The 23,320-nt window shown below is 41.3% G+C and overlaps 3 protein-coding genes and 1 non-coding gene across 4 annotated transcripts in view; all 4 read right to left on the bottom strand.

The window, feature by feature from the left end:
- SYTL5 (synaptotagmin like 5) overlaps nt 1-2,089 on the bottom strand; it is a 119,266-nt gene extending 117,177 nt beyond the window's left edge. Inside the window, exon 1 of the mRNA XM_038588784.1 lies at nt 1,966-2,089. The gene's annotated coding sequence lies outside the window, so the exon portion shown is untranslated. The remainder of the gene's footprint in view (nt 1-1,965) is intronic.
- A 3,880-nt stretch (nt 2,090-5,969) lies between these two features.
- Nucleotides 5,970-6,115, bottom strand: LOC119868704. Its single transcript, XR_005386654.1, has one exon. It is a non-coding gene; the product is annotated as a U4 spliceosomal RNA (small nuclear RNA).
- Nucleotides 6,116-10,524: 4,409 nt separating this feature from the next.
- LOC491827 (histone H2A-Bbd type 1-like) lies at nt 10,525-11,141 on the bottom strand. Its single transcript, XM_038587171.1, has one exon. It carries the CDS (start codon nt 11,009-11,011, stop codon nt 10,625-10,627), a length of 387 nt encoding a protein of 128 aa, XP_038443099.1. The 5' UTR covers nt 11,012-11,141; the 3' UTR covers nt 10,525-10,624.
- A 9,783-nt stretch (nt 11,142-20,924) lies between these two features.
- Nucleotides 20,925-21,474, bottom strand: H2AP (H2A.P histone). The gene has a single exon (XM_038587172.1). It carries the CDS (start codon nt 21,418-21,420, stop codon nt 21,055-21,057), a length of 366 nt encoding a protein of 121 aa, XP_038443100.1. The 5' UTR covers nt 21,421-21,474; the 3' UTR covers nt 20,925-21,054.
- Between the last annotated feature and the right edge of the window lie 1,846 nt (nt 21,475-23,320).

The raw sequence follows: 23,320 nt of genomic DNA, 5'->3' as shown, positions 1-23,320 counted from the left end.
TTAGAAGCCTATGGGTTAGGGACAGCTGAGTGGCTCAGCGGTTGAGCATCTGCCTTCGGGTTAGGGTGTGATCCCAGGGTTCCAGGATTGAGTCCCGCATCGGGCTCCCAGTGAGGATCCTGCTTCTCCCTCTGCCTATGTCTCTGCATCTCTGTGTCTCTCATAAATAAATAAATAAATAAATAAAATAAATAAATAAATAATACATACATACATACATACATACATACATACTCTTTTTTTAAAAAAAAAAGAGAGAAGTCTATGGGCTAGGCATGACGGAAGATGTGGAGAAAGCACGGTAAGCAGAAGTCAGAGGAAACAATGGCACTACTCACAGAAAGACAGAGCCAGGAATGGACCCAAGTTGGAGAGAAGTTAAAGAATCCTGTGAAATCATTCAAAAGCAGGAATGCATGTGTGGGGTTGAATGTGTGAGGGAGAGCACATGCACGAGCAGCATATGGGATGCACAAAACAGTTACGAGTAAATTCTAAATAGGAAGTACTGAAGATGATTAGCTAAGTTATTACATATGCTGGCAAAACAGTCATAACATATGCCATTGTATAACAGAGCTCAGTTAGGTAAAACAAACTGCTCATTTCACGTATTAAAGTTGCATTTCCTTAACATACTAAATAAGTAAGAGAGAGTAGTTTCAAGGAACACACCAAATGTGCCTCCAGGCCACAAAGGAGTAGAAACATTATTTCATTCCCTAAACTTATTAGAAGACATTATCAAGCTAGAATAAAACGAATGGCAGCGCAAACCTAATTCCCAAACTGACGCTTGCAGAGAATTTCAGAAAATCATAAGCACATGGGATAAACATTTGACAACAAAGACACATTTTCTCATCATCTCCCTTACCTGTTTCCCCAGTATTAGTTGCCCATATGTAAATGTGTATGTGCGTGTGTGCGCGCATGCGTGCATGTGTGTTTACACTCAGGGATGTATAGATCTATTTAAGGATCTCACCAGAGTCCATTTGAATGTCATCATGCACTTAAGCCACAGGGTATAAATTATAACAGTCTTGTGCTTAAGCTGGTACCCAAACAACATATAAGCAACTTATTATATAGCAAAAAAACCTGAACACTAAATTCCTGCGTTTAAAAGATGTTTTAAGGAGGCTCAGATTTAAGGTGTATTTTTAAATACATTATCACATATGAGTAATATTTGCAACTTACAATTTTGAATACTTGATATAGATAACTCCTTTTTTCTCCCAAGTACAGAGTTTGATGTATTATGCGGCAAAATGTATTTTCCCTTAAACGAGGAAGATAGTACTGCTAACTAAAACAATCCATATTAAAGAGTAATTTTCAAAATCTGATGCATCTTTCTAGTGTATATTCATATTCACTCAGTATCTCGTCCCCTCATGGTATTAAAACCTCACCTTCATGTTGAAATTATTCCTGGGAGTTCAGGCTTTAGCAATCTTTCTACTAAATTTACAACCACAGTGGATATTTAACCATATCAAGAACAGGATTATAGCTCAACAACACTAAATAAAACATCTGAGTTTTTTAACAAATGAAATTCAGAACAGAACTTCTATCGAGAGGGATGAGAGGTTTTCAGCAAAGTGACAATACTTTTGCTGTGAACCTGATCTATGTCACAAGGATACATATTTGCTTATGTAGACACTCATTTTTTCGTTAGGATTTAGTGCAATGTTTCAATTTGTAGATTAAATTAAGTGCTAAAAACAAGAAGATAGATTTCCCTTCTCAAGCCATCAAATTTATATAGCAGTCCAACAGCCAAAATGTTCTTTATATATTCCTATCCTCCTCCTCTCGTCATAAAATCTCATATCAAATGGTGGAAGAAGTCATTCATTTCCTGACAAATCCCAACCCCTCAACACACAAAAATACAAAAATCAAGAAAGGAGACGTCACACTGAAGACCCCTAAACACATTATTCTTACCTCAATCTGATGACTAGAACATTTTGTAGACACAGTTTTCTTTCAGACACACCAATCGGGGAACGCTGGTCTACTTGACCCTCATGGAGTGCTAGGAGCAGGAACTTGAAAAACCAGCCTCTCGTGTTCCCACAATCTATTTACACACTGAACACACCCAGTAGCACAGAGTAATGTTTATCTGTGGTGGACAGCTATTCCATGAAGCAGGCAGTATGTCCACTTTCAAAAAGGAATGTCTCTGTTGATCAGCAGGGGAAAGGTAAGAGCTGTTTCATCTGCTAAAGCGCATTTTGGAAGATTTGTGAAATGAGATATTATTTAAATTAATGTTTTAAAGGGGATTCATTATTTTAATATTCTGTTCCTTATAATATTCTATTCTCAAAAGATCTGAGAAAAAAATATACTTAATGATAACACATATGTGCCAGGTGCAATTCCAAGTTTGTTACATATATCATTTCCCACAAGTTCAAAAATTTATTAAGTATGAACTCTTACTATCTCCCTACTACACATGGGCAAAGTAGGCATTTTGCCTACAGTTACCCAATTAGTAAATGGTAGAGCCAGAAGTTAAATCCAGGCACTCCAGCACCACAGTCTGTGTGTCTAACTATGATACTTCACTGTGTACATATAATTTCTTTTTGTATGTATAATTTTTAAAAGATAACTGCAACAGGATGTGGCTGCTTGGCTGAACATTAGATAATGAGTGAAATTTTCTTAATATTTTACTATACTGCATCTTAATTTGGAGTCAGTAAAAATTCTGGAAGATTATTTCCCCAACATGATTGTTCATTTATATGATCATAGCAGGCCTCATTTTAGATGCAATGGCCCTTTGGGGTGCCAGGGAATTGAGTAGAAGATGGGGTCTGACTTTAAGTACCAAGAGAGTTATTACTTCCTATGTTTTAAAAAAGTGTCTCAATGATATCTATTTTGTTCTGTTTTTGTTTTTTGATTGGATAACTCCTATTTATCTGTCTTTAAGTTCACTGACTCTCTTTGGCCACCTTCAAGCTGATGTTGAGCCCAGCTAGTGTATTCTTATTTTGGTTATTATAATTTTAAGTTCTAAAGGATTTCTTGCATTTAAAAGTGAGCAAAGTGAGCAAAGTGAGCAAGTGAGACAAACAGCAGGCAGATGTGCAAAAGCTGACATAGTTGTTTCTGGGGTTTAAAAACTGGGAAGCATATGGAAAAGTGAGTCTTTCCAATTCCTAGGTAGGTTCTAAAGTTTTTATTTGGTTATTTATAGTTTCCACTTACCTGCTGAAATTCCCTCCCTGTTCATTCATTAAGACCATATTTCTTTTATTCTTTGAACATATTCTCCTGTAGTTCTTTAACCACAGAATAATTGCTTTAAAGTCATTGTCTTAAAAGGCCAACAACTGAGCATCTTGGCTTCTTTTTTTCTTGACCAGAGGTCATATTTTCCTGTTTCTTTGCATGTTGAATAATTTTTATTGTTCACTGGGCAGTGTGGATATGTTTAGAGATTCTAGATTCAGCTATCTTACTCTGAAGAGTGTTGATTTCTGTTCTAGTAGGCAGTTCAATAGGTTTGGTTTTATGCTTTGTTAAGGTAGGTATGTAGAAAATCTAAGGTCTTCCCCAAGCCTGGTTCATTTTAAGGTATCAGACTCCAAATGCTATCTCTTCTCCATATCTCATAAGGGTAGGGTTTTACAATTTTCAAGGGTAGATCTATTATAGGTTTTACTTTAGGGCACGGTCTTTATTCCTAAGGCTTCTGGGATCTCAGGTGGATGCCCACGAGATTAATGAGGTATTAGCAAGATCTCTTCACTCTTATTGCTTGGAGCTTCCACATCCCCCAGCATGGGCCAACTGGTAATATCTGTCCGTTCTCAAATCTGTACCCTCTAGCCACTCCTAGGTAGTCTAGCCCTATGAACATGCAGCCCAGTTCTCAGCCAAAAACGCTTGGAAAACCTCCAAATGGACTTTTGAAGACCTTCCTTTATATAGCTACTTCTTCTGTGATGCCTCGTCTTAAAAATTTCAGCTTCTTCAAATTGAACTCTGTTCAATTCAAACTGAACTCTGATTCCTGCCTTCTCGGTCCAGCAGCGTCACTATTGCTCTGCCTGGAATCCAGCAAAATATGCCACTGGGAAGTTTTCCCCAGGCAGAGAAATGGAGGGATGGTTGAGCTACCTTGTGGGTTTCTTTTCTCTCAGAAATTACAGCATTGTGCTGCCTGTTGTACAATGCCCCCAAACAGTCAGCTCATATATTCTATCCAGGTTTTTTTTTTAAGTTATTTTTATTCTATCCAGTTTTATGGTTGTTTATGGCAGAAGGGCTAGTCTGGTACCAGTTACTTCATCAGAGTGAAAAGTCTCCCAAGGGATTCATGTTTGACAAAATTTAAGTGTTATGAAAAACCTATTTGCTGTTCAGTCTTACAAGTCTTGTGCAATTTTAACCCATCTCAAAACATAATCATATGAATCATGTGAAGGGAAGGTGGTAGGGGCCAACTTCAGTGGAGATGGGATAAATTAACTAGCTGCTGTATCCTTTATCTTCTCCTAGTGTCTTAGTGTGGGTTTCTTTAGAAGCAGATGCTGATTTGACTGGATATATAGTTTATCTGGGAGGCACATTAGTTTCCTTAGGCTACTGTACCACATTACCTCAATCTTGGTGGCTTAGAGCAACATGCATTTTTTATCTTACAGTTCTGGAGGTCAGAAGTTTGAAATCACTTTCACTGGGCTAATCTCTGGGCGTTGACAGAGCCACTCTCTCTCCACAGGCTCTGGGGGAGAACTTGTTTGCCTTTTCTAACACCTAAGGATGCATTCCTTGTATTCTTTGTCTGTGGCCCCTTCCACCATCTTCAAAGTCAATAGCCTACCATCTTGCTTCAGCAGTCACCATTCCTCCCTCTTCTATACTGAATCTCCCTCTAGCTTCCTCTTAAAGGACACTTGTGATTGCATTTAGGGCTCATCCATATAATCCAAGATACTTTCCCCATTTCAAATTCCTTTACTTAATCATATTTGTAAAATCTCTTTTCCCATTTAAGGTAACATTCACAAGTTTATGGACTAAAACCTGGATATCTTTTGTGACCATTATGCAGCCTACCAAAGTCTAACCTTTGGCCCTTAGAGATTCATGCCCATCCCACATTCAAAATACCCCATTCAACCCCAAAAGTCTCAACCCATTTCAGTACCAACTCAAAGTATAAAATCCCATTACCTAAATCAGATGTGGGTGAGATTCTGGAATGATCTGTCTTGGGACAAAGTTCCTCTCCATTTGTGGACTTGTGAAACTAGAAAATAAGTTATTTACTCTCAAAATACAATGGTGGTACAAGCATAGGAGAAGAGTTATGCATATTCTATTTCAACTAAGGAGAACTAAGAAAGAAGAGTCACCATTCCCCCCCAAATTTCTCAATCCAACCAGCAAGATCCATTGGGTTTCAAGGCCTGAAAATAGTCCTTTATGGTTTGAAGCTGTGCCCTTGGCCTGTAGCTCAACACTTTAGAACAGAGCTTCCATCCCAGAGCTCTGAACTCTGGGTGACATTACTGTGTCTGTTCATTGTACTTCTTTTAAATGGGTATAGCATCTGCTGGTTCTCTCATGAGTTAATGAAAACCTTTTAACATGTTTATTTCATATCTGTATAAATGTCATGATGTTATCTTGTTCTGAAAATAATCTTCTAACCATCTTAGAGGTCGAACAGAAATTCTCAATACATTCACCTGCCAGAACTAGGTAAATTTCTTGGTCAGAGAAGTGTACCTCATGCAGAGTTTAAGCCTAGGCATGTCTTGTCTTGGTGGTTCAGGTGAATCTAAAGCATCAATACAATGATGTTGACTCTCTTTCTCTAGTTTTAATTTTCTGACCTACCATCGCAGTCTGTTTTATTTTGGATATGTTATAGCCTATAAGGTATTGGATGTGCTAAGGTAAAATGGCTTCTTGTTCCAGAATAGGCATGAGGATACTGAAATACAAAAGTGACATGGGCAGAAAGCTGCAGAAGGGTTGCAAAAAGAGAATTTGTTTCAATTAGCAATAATTGCACCTCAGATAAACCTCATTGGCTATGATACTCCCACTGTGCAAAGCTGCAAAAAGAGAATTCGAAAAGGAACACAAATCTGTCCTAAAGGTTTCCAAACTGGACGCAATTTTCAGAAGTTTATTCCTAAGATTTTCAAAAGGAGACTGTGGTTACTTTAGCATCAAATATTTTATTGAATATTAACTCAATCTGAGAATTTGATTTGTTCTCAGTAAGAAAGAGCAAATTCTGTTACAGTATGGATCTGCCCTAAGAGACTGCAAAAAGACCCTCCTTAACTACATGAGTTTCCTATGACTGCTGCAACAAATTACTGAAAACTTCATGGCTTTAAAAACACATACAGTGTGTTTATTTGCTCACAGTTCTCAAAGTCAGAAGTTCAAAATCAGTTTCTCAGAACTGCCTTCTTTGTAATCTACCCAGAAAAGCAGAGATTTTATTGCAATAGAAAACCTTTCTACCATTTGTCTGACTTCATCATGACTCTGATTATGTTCTTTAAACTAAAAGAAATCTGAGAAGTTACATAACTTTTGAATGGTTATTACACAGCCACTGTAACAGGTAGCCAAGCTACAACCATTCATGTTCTGAAGCTTCCATAATCCTATCTTGCTCAAATGTCCTGGCAATTTTACTGTTTCCATCCTCAAAATGAATCCTAAATGAAAAATAAAACAAAATAATATTTCAAAGGATATTTTGCACTTACAACTCTTTGAGACCTTCCAGAAGGCACTGAAAATCATGAAGATTGTCGCCTTGTAAAAAAAAAAAAAAAGGTGCTAGAATTATGAGGTTTATCTGATATACTATTGTTTATGAGTTGCATGGGAAAAAAATTCTCAAAAGAGTTGATCAACTTTCTCTAGGTTAAATATGAATAGGAATAACATTATTCACATAAATATTTTAGAAATTGTAGCATATATAGGAAAGGAAGTTCCTAGAGCTTTGTCAGTATTCTCACTGGCCACTGCTTCTATCCTTGATGATATTAAGGCAACAATATTACAGTTATCAATGTAATTGTTATTTTTAAATGTTTAATGGCAATCTTATGATTTTAATTTGCAACTAGCATCTTCTAGGCCAGTGCTTTCGAACTGAGGGTGTATATAAAGCTTATCCCTAGAGATTTCATTAGAATACACAGGTTCAGAACCCACTCCAGACTTTTTCTAAAATAATCTTACTCATTAGGTTAGTAGACTTTTTGTCCAAAACTCATTTTGTGAATTGGCTTTATTATCTCCTTTTGCATGCCACACATACACAAAAAAGTAATTTCCTCTTCACTTGCATTATTCTTATGCTCTCCCATGAAAGTTTTCACTTGTGAAAATTATCAGTAATAAGTTAACCACAGTCATTATAAATGTCTGTCTCCTCTGGATTGTTTTTTGTTTGATGGTTCCCCCAAGACCGTACAATCTGCAACGGGACAAGGAGCTTGTTTTCAACAAAGTATGACTGTCTGAGAATCCCCAGGAAGAGGACAGGTATTTCTAAGAATGAGCTCTTCAGTACAGGCTTCTGATATCATTACATAACCACCTTTAAGATCAGGTCAGTAGACAGACTCAGAATTTTGAGATCAAGTTGACTGAAAAGGAGAAGTGTTCATGACATTGTTCAACCTAAGATACAGTGGAACAAGACCTACATTTACAAAGTACAAAGATAAAATCAAAGTATGAAATCAGTCCTTTTATACTAACTTAACAGGATTTCCCAAATAAAACACAAGTGAGTTGTTGACAGTGCTTTCCTAGATCCAAGAGACACTAAGATCAGTACAGAAGAGTTTGGCTTCTTTTTCCCAGGGGGAGAACATGAAACACTTTCCATCTCGAGGCCCTATTTCTCAGGATATCAGAGATGAAAGAGCCTCAACTACAGGTAAGAGAGACAAGCTCTCCTACTCATTGTGATGCTGGGAGAGCTGATTACCCTCCTGGGGCCAAACTGGCCTCAGATATAAAATGGAGAAACTTAAAAAGGCCCTGTCCCCCATGCCCCCACTTACTGTTAGTATAGAAGTTCTTAGAAAAAGCTCATAGACTGGTAATTGTGCATATACCTCAAGCAGACCATTAAAATGACTTCGTCCAACCTCCCCATTTTATGGCCATGGAAGCTGATGTGCCTCCTACACTTATAGGAGACCAGAACCTGGCTAATCTCCACAGGTAGTTGCTGGGGAGAGGCCTGCTTGCCAACTCACATGAAGAGTAGAGTAAGAGGTAAACCTGGCTAAGGCTAGGAGGGCTTCCTGGCTCTCTACAACAAATTACCAAGGAGCTAGAGAAGTTTGCACAGGTGGCCAAGGCCTACCAGGACCACTGTCACAACCTGGGGCCCAATAAAATCCCAGGAAATACCCAGCCAAACAGAAGGAGAGGATGCTGGCAGAGAGAAAAGCTGCTAAGGAGGCCACAGCTGGCTGTGGTAGCTCCTTGAACTTACCTCAAACGACTGTCACTGTATTACTACGAAACTAATGAAATCTGGAAAAAAAAATTTTGTGAGGTGGACATCTTGACAATGTTTCTGTAAATACTTGGCTGAAGGGGCAGTATATGTCAAGAAAGGTTTCTTGGATTTATAGAAACACATATTCTAACAAGCTCTAAATCCAACCTCCACATTATTATTCTCAGGATACTTCTGTGAATTAGATACAGGCCAAGCCAAGTCTTTCTGCTTAGACAGATGGTGGAGGGAGGCAGAGGGAGGGTGAGTCACCAGGCAGAGGGGAGCAGAGAGGAAATCAGGCTGAGGCCTGTCTGGTTCCCAGGCATACTTCTGGCTTCTTCCTCTATTGGAGCACTCCTCTGTGTCTCCACAGGACTCAGCAGGCTGTGCTTTCACAGCCAGTGGCCCAAGCACCCAGCAGTCATGGGAAAACCAGGTGCAGGAGCACTTGGGGAAGTACATGTAAGCATCTCGTCTACCAAAAGGGAGAGACACACACAGCTATTCGTTAAGGGCACACTCTGTGCCAGGCACTGTGTTATGTAGCAGTTTACAGGCACACATTAACTTTATGTTTTTGCAAAAATCCAATGATGGAGGAATTCTTATTATCCCCATTTCACACATTAGGAAAGTGTTGCTCAGACAGAATAGAGGACTGTCCAGGATCACAAGGCCAGAAAGTGGTGAATTGGGATGGCCAACCCAGCTCCTCTGACCCCATTGTTGAAGGTGCCTGGGCAACCTCTGAGCAGCCCTCTATGACATGTCAGGGGTTAACAGAGGGGGTGGCCCTGAGCATACATGAACAAGAGAAAATGTTAAATGTTGACAGTCACAGGAAGAGAACAGACTGCCAGACACTTTACGTGACACTATTTTTAACCTAAAACACACAAGACTGTTTATAAGAATTACATGTACTTGTGAGTCCCCCCACTTGGGACAGAACTTACAGAAAACATACTTATATCTCTCCAAATGTGCAGACACTGATAAGTCTAGATCGCTCCATCAACTATATGGCCATAGACAGATTAGGTGTTTCATCTGAGAATGAGGCTAATGTGATTATGATGGAGTGTATTTAGAAATAAATCTACTAAGGGGCACCTGAGTGGCTCAGTTGGTTTAGTATTGGACTCTTGATATCAGCTCCAGTCACGATCTCAGGGTTGTGAGATCGCACCCCGAGTCAGACTCCACGTGGAGCCTAAGATTCTCTCTCTCCCTCTCCTCCTCCCTCCTCTTCCTCTCGAATCAATCAATCAATTATTAATAACCACTAAAAACTTCTAGGATTGCAAGTCTTAGGCCAGATAATACCTTTGATGTTACTAATGAACATACCAGTGTCCAGAGGAGAGGACACAAGGACATACTCCACAAAATGTTATCACAGCACTAATATTATCTGTCCTAGGTCCCTTTCTGGAATGAGGCAGGGTATCAGTGAATGAAATCAACCTGAGCACCGTTCCACTCTGTATACCTCTTCATGGGTTCCCCATCGCCCCTCAATCTTCACGTAAAGCTCATGCCATCAAGTTCACGTCAACTGCTCTGCCATCCTCTCCATCCACCCGCACTGCCATCACCTCCTGACTTCTACACGTTCCCTTCTCATGAATAAAGCTCCTGGCACCTCAGTCACGAGCTTCGAGACCTCCCCAGTTACCACCATGGTTCTGGGAACTCAACATGCCTGGGAAGCCCCCCACCCGCTGCCAATCTCTCAGCCCGCAGGCCTTGACTTGCTCAGAGACCTGAGGAAATCTCTCCTCTGCAGCCAGCTACTCCCCCCAGGGCCTTTCCCCCCAAACAGTCCCCAGAGAAACACCTCCCTGAAACGCTGGACTGCAGCCTCCCACACTGATCACCCCTTCCGCCCTCCGCTCCCCACGGGAGATCTCCTCCTGGGTGTCTCACAGACCCCGCCGACTCGAAGGACAGAAACTAGTCAGAGGCACGGCCCTGGGCTTCAACCCTTTAATGGCTGGTGCCCCCAGAGGAGCAGGCCCCCCTCATCTGCGTGCCGCTCTGGCGACTAGACGAGGCTGTTGGCTCTGGCGACTAGATGCGGCTGTCGGCCCCAGTGCCCGGGCCTGACCACTTCCTGGCCTGGACCATCCCATCCCCCTGGGAGTAGGTGTTCTCCTCAAAGAGTTGGCTCAGGTACTGGTTGTTGCCCAGGGCCTTCTGCATGTGCTCGGGGGTGATGCGCATCTTGTGGCTGTTGCAGGCCTCCTGGCCCACGAGCTCCAGGATGTTGGATGTCAGGTACTCTAGGATGCCGGTCAGGAACACAGGTGTGGATGAGCTTAAGCGGTGGGCGTAGCAACCCTCGCGCAGGAGGCGGTCCACGTGGCTGACGGGGAACTGCAGTTCGGCTCTTCTGGAGCGGGACAGGCCGTGCCTCCTCGGTCTACGGGAATGCCCGGGGCCTCTTTCTCCAGACATGTTGGTGGCTGCGTTTGGCCCTGATCAGCCCAGCCCAACGATCCCACTGGCCTTGGTCCGTCAGGATACCAGTGCTCACTCCTGCTTACTGTGGGCCGCACTGGTCAGTGACTGGAGGTCATTGGGAGTCAGCTTTATGACAACTCACATTGTGATGTCATCGGGGTCACTGGGGCCTCATCACGACTGCCCTGGAAACATCTATGACAGAAACCTGGCGTCCCTGTTGATTGGATCCTCTGTATGAGGGAATGCTTTCTACTTGACTTTAATAGTCTAGCATAAAAAAGGAAATGAATGTTTCAATGTAAACACTGCCCTGTCTTTAGGATACTCCACTCCTAGTTATCTGATTTTAGCCTTGCATTGTCTTGAGCTCTTTTACAGCCCTTTATAAACTGTCAGTCACCAACAGACATACTGAATGCTGTCCAGTAGAGGTCCAAAACAAAACCAATTTTCCCTCATTTACACATTTAAATATTATCAATATTTTTATATTCTTCAGATTCTCTTTGGAATTGATTACAACATCTGCCAATTCCTCAAGAGTCAAAAGAAACTTTTAACATTTCCATTTCATATCTGTGTACTGGTCATGATTTTACTGTTTGAAAATATCTTCTGGGGGTGCCTGGATGAATTTGGCTTAGTTTATGATCTCAGGTTGATGAGATTGAGCCCTGTGTCAGGCTCTGTGAAGCCTGCTTAATACTCTCTCTCTCCCTCCAGTCCTCCCAACTCCTCTCTCTCTCTCTCTCTCTCTCTCTCTCTCTCTCTCTCTCTCTCTCTCAAAAAAAAAAAAAAATCTTCTGTTTTGGAGGTCACATTGATATGCCTAGTGTGTTCACCTGTCAGACCCAGGTAAAAATTCATAGATACTGAAGTGTACCTAATTCTCAGTTGATACCCAGAAGTGTCTTGTTTCTTCTAGGTGAATCCAAAGTACCTACAGTACTTTGTTGACTTCATTTTTCTAATTTAAATTTTTAATAATTGTAATTTTCTTCTGTGTTTCTGTTGCATTTTTGTTTACTTACAGCCAGTAAGTTATTTCCATTGTTAACAAAAATGGTTGAGAATTTGGTTTTAGGATCTGACCATGTGGAGATATCTCAAAATGGGTCCACAGAGACTTAGTCTCAGTTGGGTCAAAGGAAAAAGAGAATCCCATTTTCTCGTCTTTGTTGATTCAAATCAATTGAGAATTTCATACCCTTTGAGAATAGTTTTTTGATATCTGGACTGATAGGATTTTCTGTTTCTGGTTTATACTTGACCCATGGCTGAAATTATAGGACTGAAGCTATAAGCTCTGTTTCTCTGTGCCTATATGTCTCTGTGTAACTCAGAAAGGTCTTCACCTCTGTGTGAGTGTACAATGTTTTCTTACCCCTGGATGATATTAACAGATCACAACGTTGCTTAAGTTAGTGGAGCTCTAACTGGCATTTCTCTTTTTTTTAAAGATTTTATTTATCTATTTGAAAGAGCGCAAGAGAGCAAGTGCAAGCAGGGGATGGGGAAGGAAGGCAAAGGGAGAGGGAATAGCAGACTCTCCACTAAGCAGGGAGCCCAAGGACACAGGGCTGTCCTGCTCAATCCCAGGACACTGGGATTGTGACCTGAGCCAAAGGCAGATGCTTAATGAGCAGAGCCACCCAGGTGCCCCAATAACTGGCATTTCTAGATAAATATTTATTTACATAAATCGAGTATTTCCAAATTTCCTTGAAAAATTGAACTATGACACTTTAAATGAGCTAGATTTAAACAATATATATACTCCCAGAAACCAAATCACAACTATTTTAAGAAATCTAATTCATCTAATTTAAGTAAATCTTTGGCAAACAGGGCTTAGCTTAATAGTTTGGATTTAATGAAAACAACTAAGCCCTTGCTCTTTCATCAGTTTAACTATAACACAAATATACATTTACTACTCAGGTAGGTTTTTCCTAAGCTTATAAATTTTCTGATCACATGAACTAATATTACACATATGTTGTTTAAGATTATGAATTATATAAATTTATAATTAACCAAATCGAATCACTGTTTTGACAAACTTTTTTGTTGACAATCTTGTCTTTCTACAAAGCAATAATTCATAGTATAATAATAATTCATAGTATATCAGCTTGAAGATAATTTTCAAGATTTCTAGATAATGTTTAACTTTAGACCGGTAGAGTTAATGGGCATTCAATAGATGCCTAGATAATTTTTAAGATAGAGTGTTGAAACACTGATAAGCATAATTTTAGCTCATATACTTTTGCTTCATATCTGTATATGCTACAAAGAGGTTACATTTTTCAGCCTGCCAATGCACCTATTCATTTTGCCACATTGAGAAGTTGTATAAGGGAAGTATGCGGCCAAGTAAAGTTGGGATAGGTGTGGTTTTGTGAAATCTGCCCAATCTGCTAACATGAAAGAAGTTCACAATTACTCATCCTATATTTCACTGTAAAATACAAGTGATTTTGCTTAAAAGTTATAATTAAAATACATGAATGAGACTCCACTAGGAGTTTCAAGATAATGAACATGGGTTTTTTTTGTTTGACCGATTAAAACAGAGTGTTTCTGTTTTGGAGTAAAGTGACACGTTGTTTCAGAATGTGACAGATGATGTTGAAGGATGAAACCCGAATGCACACAGAAAGCTACAGAAGGTTCGTTAAAAAGAGGATCTGAAAACAACCAAATGTGTTTTAATTTTTTTTCCAAATCTGGTTCAGTTCTGACAGGTCTGTTTACAAGATTTTCAGAAAGAGCTCCTGGGTCCTTCAGAATCAAATATTACATTGAAGCAATCACAGAGTTGGTTCTGTTGTCTGTGAAAAAGGCTAAGTTTTCTTGGAGTGTTTGTCAGCTCTTGACAAGAGGTTATACAAGACTACTCTTCACCTGTGTTAGCTTCCTCTGGCTGCTTTAACAAATTGCCACAAACTTGGTGGCTTAAAACAATGCACATTTATTCTCTTTTAGGCCATAAATCGAAATCAGTTTCACCTGCGAAAACCAAGCTGTGGACAGGATTGCATGACCTTTGAAAGCTCTAGGGTAGAATCCATTTCCTTGCCTTCTCCAGCTTCTAGAGCTGAATTCTTTGCATTCCTTAACTCAGGGCGTCTGCCTCCGTCTTCAAAGCCAGCAGTACAGCATCCTGCTTCAGTTGTCACATTGCCGTTTGCTTTTGTATTCAAATTTCCCTCTGCTTCCCTCTGCTTGCCCCCAAAGGGCACTTTGATGTCTAGGGCCAACCATAATTATCCAGGATAATCTCCCCATCTCACTATCTTTCACTGACTCACATCTACAAAGTTCCATTTGCAAAATAGAAAGTAACATTTTGGGGTTCCATGGAATTGGACCTGAGTATTTCAGCAAGCCATATTTCACCCTACCACGTAACTTCATATATAATCTGCCCAAGCAGCAGAGATTCCATATCTCACCACAATATACCTTTATTCTGACTTCAACATACGTTTTGTTACTCTTTTTACAATAAAAGAAACAGAGGATCCCTGAATGGCTCAGCAGTTTAGCGCCTGCCTTTGACCCGGGGCATGATCCTGGAATCCTGGGATCAAGTCCTGCGTCAGGCTCCCTCAGGCTCCCGGCATGGAGCCTGCTTCTCCTCTGCCTGTGTCTCTGCGCCCCCCCCCTTCTATGTCTATCATGAATAAATAAAATCTTTAATAAAAATAAAAATAAAAAAATAAACAATAGTTCTGCATTTCTAATATTTTAAGGACTTTTATACATTTATGTAAGTATTTGTCTTGCCACTGAATTAGTAGATAGCCAAGCAACACCATTCATGTTCTCAGGCCCTCATGATCCTACCTTAAGCATGCAAATGCCCAGGCGATGTTTGATTTTACCATTCCCAAAATACAATCTTAAATGAAAACTGAAATAACACTTGGCAGTATCTCTGCACTTAAAACTGTCTTTGGTTTTAAACTGATTTTTCACAGGGTCCCTAGAAAATCATAAAGATTTATTTTTTCACATTATCAAAAACAGAAGTGCTAGAAATAATTCGACTTACTGGACAGAAGTTGATGAGTTGCACAGAAAATTCCCAAAAGAAGTGCTAAGACTTCCCTATGTTAAATATTAATACAGAAAATATTAATATAAGTGTTTCAAATGTTTTATACTGTATGGGAAATTTCTAGAGATTTGTCAATGGCCTTACTGTCCATGAGATGTTTCTAATTATCAGAGTCCTGCTGGTGATTCAGGCAACAAAACTATAGGGTTATCAGCCATCATTTCAGTTATTGCTTTGAAATATTTTGTTGCAACCTTACTTATAAAATTTCAATCCAGCATCTTTTAGGCCAGTGCTTTTCAACTGAGGATGTACATCAAACCTACCTGTTGTAATGGTTAAATTTTATGTGTCAACGTTGCTAGGCTACAGTGTCGTCATTTGACCAAATGTAAGTTCTACATGTTGCTGTGCAGATACTTTTCAGATGAGATTAACATCTACAACCAATTGACTAGAAGAAAAGGAAATAACCATCATATAATCAGTTGAAAGTCTAAAGAGTAAAAACTGAGGTTTCTTGGAGAAGAATTTAGCCACACTGTAACAGAGAAATCTAGCCAGTTTCCAGCCTATTGACCTACCTTAAAGAATTAGGACTTGTCAGACCAGATAACTGCGTGAACCAATCATATTCATTCATACACACACACACACACACACCTACATCCTACTGGTTCAGTTTTTTTTTTTTTTTTTTTTTTTTTTGCAGAACTCTAATATACCAATGGGGATTTTACTAAAATCCTTAAGCTTAGGATCTAGTCCATTCTTTTTTGCAAAAGGGTTACATCTTTATGCTTATAGACAATGAGTCAAAAACTCTCTTCCTGCCTTGTCTTCTTCTTCTTTTACCTATGACAGAAAAAGATAATTTCACCTGTAGTTGCACTACTGTTATTATGCCCTCACACAAGATTTTTACTTATGAAAATTATTGATAAGTTAATCTCAGCCATACATATCTGTCTCCTCCAGTTTGTTATTTGCTTTACACTGATGCTTCTTTGAAGGCCCTATTATCATCTACAGACCAGAGATTTTTTTTGTATATTTTTTATTGCAGTTTGACTTGCCAACATATAGCATAACACCCAGTGCTCATTCCACCAAGTGCCCCCCTCAGTGCCCATCACCCAGTCACCCCATCCCCCCACCCACCTCCCTTTCCACTACCCCTTGTTCGTTTCCCAGAGTTAGGTGTCTCTCATGTTCTGTCGCCCTCACTGAGACCAGAGATTTTTGTCTGTGACAAATAAGGGGAAAAAAAAAGACATAACTTCAAGACTTGCAGAATTAAACTTTAAGGGGCACCTGGGTGGCTCAGTGGTTGAGCATCTGCCTTCAGCTCAGGTCATGATCCTAGGGTCCTAGGATCGAGTCCCGCATCAAGCTCCCCACAGGGAGCCTGCTTCTCCCTCTGCCTGTATCTCTGCCTCTCTCTGTGTCTCTCATGAATAAATAAAATCTAAAAAAAAAAAAAAAAACACACTTTTAAGCACCGGCTTCTGAGGTCATCACATAATCGCCTTCAAGACCCTATCAGTGGAGAGTGAGAATTTTGAGAACACCTTATTTGAGAAGGAGATGGGTTCATGACATGGTTATCACAGTGTTCAGTGGAACACCACCTAGATTTGCAAAATTCAAAGACCTGTACCATATAGATCAATCATTGATCCTAACCCGTCTGGCCTTTTCCAAATAAAACAGAAGTGAAAGTTCTTGAGAGCAAGCTGTTTCTTGGGCTTTCCTAGAAGTCCAAGAGACCCTAACATCCCTGTATTGAAGATATTAGCTCCTTTATCCTGGAGGAGAACATTAAACACTTTATATCCTGAGGTTTATTTCTCAGGATACAGTAGCAGTGGAGCCTCAACAATAGGTACCAGAACACAACTGTCATAGTTGCTGTTCTACCCACTTGCCATGCGACATTGGGAGAGTTGAGCATCATCTCTGGGCCAAAGTGGCCTCAGCTATAAAATGGAGACCCTAAAAAAAATCATCCCTGGTCCTCTATGGCCCATTTCCCCATTATCAGTACAGACTTTTCTTAGGAAAAGCTCAGACTGACAACTGTACGCCCTGAGCAGACCTTTGAAACAATTTAGTCCAACCTCCTCATTTTGTAGCTGTGGAAGCTGATGTGACCCCCAAGTAAACCACAGCAATGGGAGGCCAGAATCCAGCTTTCCTCCCTCTTCTGCCACTACTCTGTACCAGTATGTCATGAATAGTCTCTCCTCCACAGTCGAGTTGGTCAATTCCTTTCATCCTACACTGCAGAAGCCAAATATCCCACAACCACAGTACCTAACCTGCCTCCCTCCTGCAAACTGATTTCCTTTAGATTTTGCTTAAATAGATGAAGTTTAGAGATACTTTCCCTACAGTGATTATAGAATGCTAAATATATGACAGATCAATGTTCTGTTTTCATGAAGGATTCTGAAGCAGAAACACTAAATGAAACATTGAATTCAGGCCCTATTCATTGCCTTTCCATAGATTTGAAACCATACTCCTTAAAGAATAAAATAAAATTCACTCTTACAGTGTTATTCAAATGTGACTTGGGGGCTGATGTAGGCCATTAAATTATTTGTTACTGGTCAGCTACAGCAGGTTGGGAAATGGTCAGCATTTAGTGACTTCTAGAGCAATCAGGTTTTGCCATAACATTTAGGTGACTGAGGTCTTCTTACTGAACAGAGTTTATAGTGGTTCAGATGTTGCTGAACTCAAGTAGATTCAAATGTAAACTCCATTGTAGTCCTAGTAAAATACAACCATCTGTCATACTTTCACAATGAATTTGTACAACTGAACATATTGGTCCCATACCAAAGACAATTTTGAAGAGCATTGTACTGTTCTAATTTATGGAAGGAGAGAATTTCATCCTTCAGAAAACTGTGGTTTTACAATTAAATTATGATGTGGATAATGAACCCAAGTAACTTTAAGAGCCAGGCAAGTACTGTAAATGAGTGAAGTGGGTCATAAATGAGATATAACAGGGAAGGGTGAGCATGGTAGCAAACCAGAGAGGCCCAGTATTAATGGGACAGCAGCCAGTCATCTTCATCTGACATAAACATGTATGCCCAGACATTTTATTTTAACCAGAGAAGCCAGTAATTGAGGTCTTGAGGTTAAAAATTCTTGATTTTAAATGCTGGCAGCTAATTAATTTTCCTTTAAAAACATCATTGTAGGCCTAATGATCCCATCTGCTGCCTCCATTATGTCTGTGAGCAGCCACTTTGTTACTTGTTCTTTAGGCAAATGATTTATTCATGTTCATAGATAGTCTTCTTATTCTTGAATCCTATTTTGGGGCTCCAAAGGCCCTCTCTAAATGGTTAGGTGCTCTCCCTATGACCACTTCCTGTCAGATCTGTCAGATTTAGGGACGAAGGGGCCTTCAAACACCTCTGTTCCCAAAGGTTGTTGTCACAAAGAGGCCAACCTAGTGTCCAGGCCTTGTGCTCATGCCAACACCAAGCCCATATGACTCTCCCAGGTTCCCCTCAAGCTCAACTCCGGGTTCATCTCTTCTCACACATTATACTTACTGCTGTGCTGAGCCGTGACTGACCCCAGCCTGCTCCGATACTGCTTTGGATCACAAATCTGGTATGGCACCACACCCTCCACAGACCATCCCTACTCACTCCAGTTTTAGTTTTCCACTCCCAACAGGGCACTTGTCATCAATGGTATCCTTTGTGTGGGGCCTAAGCTACAGCTAATAGTTCCTCATCATCCCCTACCTCCCACTTCTTTGAAATGCACAAAGGGTCTAAATAAACTCCTATGGCTCATTCATTCCCAAGGGTAATGACTCTCTCTCTGCCCACTTTCCTCCCCTGAGGGTGGGATTCCCGTGCCCAGGTAAGAGGGGGATTCAGAAAGGTGCTGCATTTACACCCATGCTATGCTGGCTCGAACCCTATGTTTCGTGTGAAACCCACAAGCACAGGTGAAGGACTGTTTCCAAATGGGAGGGCAGCACTGCCATGCTTGATTCTCCCATGACCCCGTGGCTGCAGAGGGCTCACCAACATGAGGTCATTAAGTCTCAAACTCCAAACTCTACCTAGGACCTCAGATAGTCTGAGGAGCCCAGGCAGCCTGGCTCCCCGCAGATGTCACAGTGACCATCAGTGTCGACTCCTGCATGGACTGCAGGGGACCACCTGACCACACAGGTCTGCTAAGCCAACATAATTTATCAACCTACTCTCACATCTCTGGCCTTTAATGAATTCCTCCTTAGCTATGCCTTCTGGTGAAGTACCCAGGAGATTACTTTGCACTAAAACAAGCCACTGCCATAGCCAAAATCAACAGCTTATAAAAATCAGCCACTTAACCAACATATCAACATCATAGCATAATGACTGATTCCCTGGCATTACCCACCCCAGAGGCACTCACTGTTGGCTGAAGGACACTGGAATATGAGACACCATGCCCTGGACACAGAGATGCTCTGCTTCAGGGGTGGGGTAGCAATGTTGGTGCTTCCTGTGACCAGGTGAAGGACAATCTCACCTGCAGCTGCTGAGGAGAGGCCTGCTTGATACTCAGATGAACAGAAAAGTAACAGTTAAACTTGGCTGAGGCAAGAAGGGCCTCCAGGCTCTCTAACAAATCACAACTATGTGGGGTGGACATCCTGACAGTGAGGTTTCTGGAAATATTTGGTTGAATGGCATTAGGGGAGCAAGAAAAGTTTCTTGGATTTATACAGGCCCATATTCCAATGAGCTCTAAACACAACCCTGGCCCTATTATTGTCAGGACACTTCTGTGAAGGAGGCAAAGGCAGAGACAGCTCCACACTTTGAAAGATAATGGAAGGAGGCAGAGAGAGGGTGAGTCACCATGGAGGGAGGCAGAGAGGAAGTGAGTCACCACATAGAGGGGAGCAGAGAAGACACTAGGCTGAGGCCTATCTGGTTCCTAGGAATACCTCTGGCTTCTTCCTCTGTGTGGCACTTTTCTGTGTTTCCACAGGGTTTAGTGGGCTGTGGTTTCATAGCCAGAGGTCCAGGAGCCCAGCAATCACGGGAGAACCAGGCGCAGGGGCACTTGCAGAAGTACACCTAAGCATCTGGTCTACTAGGGAGGGAGAGACATGCAAGTATTAAGAACTCTCCAAATTGCTTGTTTTAGGCCAGATAGTTTATAATTGCTTGTTTTAGGCCAAATCACTTAACTTACCAGTGTCCACAGGAGAGGACACAAGGACATACTCCACAAAACGTTATCACAGCACTAATATTATCTGTCTTACATCCTTTTTTGGAATGAGGCAGGGTATCAGTGAATGAAATCAACCTGAGCACCGTTCCACTCTGTATACCTCTTCATGGGTTCCCCATCGCCCCTCAATCTTCACGTAAAGCTCATGCCATCAAGTTCACGTCAACTGCTCTGCCATCCTCTCCATCCACCCGCACTGCCATCACCTTCTGACTTCTACACGTTCCCTTCTCATGAATAAGGTTCCTGGCACCTCAGTCACGAGCTTCAGGACCTTCCCAGTTACCACCATGGTTCTGGGAACTCAACATGCCTGGGAAGCCCCCCACCCGCTGCCAATCTCTCAGCCCACAGGCCTTGACTTGCTCAGAGCCCATGAGGAAGTCTCTCCTCTGCAGCCAGCTACTCCCCCCCAGGGCCCAGAGAAACCCCTCCCTGAAACACTGGACTGTAGCCTCCCACACTGATCACCCCTTCCTCCCTCCACTCCCCACAGGAGATCTCCTCCTGGGTGTCTCACAGACCCCGCCGACTCGGAAGGACAGAAACAGAGACAAGTCAGAGGCATAGCCCTGAGCTTCAACACTTTAATAGCATTAACTGATGACAGAAGCCAGACTTCTCAGTTATAAGAAGTCTTGGCTTAGACTAAGGCTGTGAGGACTCCCACAAGTCTAGGACCCAGGCTTTAGCCATTTCTCCTGGATCTAGGCATCTCATCAAACAGAGTGAAGGCTGTATCCTTCAGGCATTGTTGGGGCTCTCTGTTGCTGCCCACTGCTCTCTCCACATCTTGTGGGGCAGTCTGCATGTTGTTGTTATTGGCCTCAGTGCCTACACGCTCCAGGATGTAGTCGGTGAGGGAGTCGAGCATGGCAAGGAGGAATTCAGTAGATGTTGAACTTAGGCAGTGGGTGCGCTGATCTTCCTGCAGGAGGCGGTCCACATAGCTCACAGGGAACTGCAGCTCAGTTGTTACAAGATGGGCTTGAGTCTGATTGGAGCTCTCATGGTTTTTGTTCCCTGACATGATGTTGGCAGGGTTTGGCTCCATCAGCTCTGCTTGATTCCCCAGCTGCACTGTGCCTCTCAAGACAACAGGGGTCAACCCCGCCCATTTATATTCCTAAGCCCTGGCCCCTCATTGTGACATCATAGACTTTGGGATGTCACTGGTGTCCACTGTGTCCTTATCAGGCCTCAGCCCAGAAATGTCCATGACAGGAACCTGGTCACCCTAATGAACAGACCCTGATTTTGAGAGAACTAGAATTTTCTGCTTGATTTTAACATTGTAGAGATCAATGTGTATTCCAATGGGAAACTTCCCCGTCTTAGGACATCACTCTACATTATCTGATTCTGGCCTTATATGGTCTTTGAGGCCTTTTACAATCCTTCATTAGTTGTAGGTTAGTGATAAATATGTAAAATGTATTGTCTAGTAGAGATTATATTGTCCCCCTTCCATGATATAATGAAACCAGTTTTGCCTCCATTCACACATGCATTTAAATATTTTTGATTAACATTCCTGTATCTAATCCTTGGATTCTCTATGAACCAGTTATATCCTCTTCCCATTCCCTCACTGATTAAATAGAATCTTTTAATACACGTTTATTTCATACCTGTATTAGCCTCTTCATTTTACACTGTTTGAAAAATATCTCTTGATCATTGTGGAAGTCATAATGAGATGCTCAATGGATGCATCTTTCAGAATCACGTAAACATTGTTTAGAGAGAGAAGTGTACTTTGCACTTAGTTTAAGTCCAGTTGTGTCTTCTTGGCTGTCCTAGATGAAGCCAAAGCACCAAGAGGTGTTTCCTCTCATTTTATTCTCATTTTTTAAGAAAAGTTTTTATTTATTTATTTGAGAAAGACAAAGAAACCGAGAGAGAGAAAGAGAGCATGAGCAGGGAGAAACCAGAGGGAGAAGGAGAAGCAGACTCCCTGCTGAGCATGGAGCCTCATGCCAGGGTCAATCCTAGGACCCTGAAATCACAACCTAAGCCAAAATCAGATGCTTAACCGAGTAAGCCACCCAGGCGCCCCATTATTTTTTTCTCATTTTAATTTCCCTTTCCACGAAGTTGGTGTTTCTGCTTTGTTTGGGGTTTATTTACAGCGGTAACAATTAAAGACATTTCCAATCCAAAAGAGAGAAGTAGCAGGAAGAAAAGAGTCTGATCCAAGCAATGTGGATCAAGCAGACAAACCTACATACATTTCAAGGTCTGGGAATAATATTTTGTAGCTTGTGGCTCCTTCTGATCCCATGACTTCATCTTGGCCCACAGCTCTGCCCTCTAGGCCCTCGGCTCTGTCCTCAAAATCACCTTCCTTTTATTTTGAATGGAACACATGTTTTCAGCTGAGTAGTTTTATCAGCCTGTTTTCCTCTTGTCAAATTTTGGGAGCTCCATGACCTTCTTTCATTTCATCTATTTTCTCAGTTAAAGATAGCATAGTTTTTGCTGATTTAGCATACTCAAAAATCTTGTAATTCCCCACCCCATACTACATGGGGATTTGTGCCCTTAGACAAGAAACTTGTTCACAGATCCTTCCAGGAAAATGCCATCTCAATTCCTAGCTTCTGCTGAGATGGCTGAGGTTATCCATGATTCACACCCTATTGCTTCAAAGAGCCCTCTGTTTGATTGAATACTTTGATCTTTCGATCCCTCTGAGAAAAGATGTGTCTAGCTACATGCTTGATGTTTATCTCCACAAGACACTTTCCTGACAGCAAATCCTCTCATTTTAATGTCTTTTGCATTCTGGATAGGCTGAGAATTGCTCCTATCTTCAAGTCCTGGCTCCTTTTTGCTTAACAGCAAATACTTTTCTCAGAAATATGCTCAACTAAATCTTCAATTCACTGTTCATGAGTTCTGCTTTCCACATAACTGTAGGACAAAAGTTGGCCAAGATTTCTGCTACTATA

Source organism: Canis lupus, chromosome X (genome assembly GCF_011100685.1).
Source record: "Canis lupus familiaris isolate Mischka breed German Shepherd chromosome X, alternate assembly UU_Cfam_GSD_1.0, whole genome shotgun sequence".
Taxonomy (NCBI): domain Eukaryota; kingdom Metazoa; phylum Chordata; class Mammalia; order Carnivora; family Canidae; genus Canis; species Canis lupus.
This window is presented reverse-complemented; position numbering and strand designations above follow the sequence as displayed.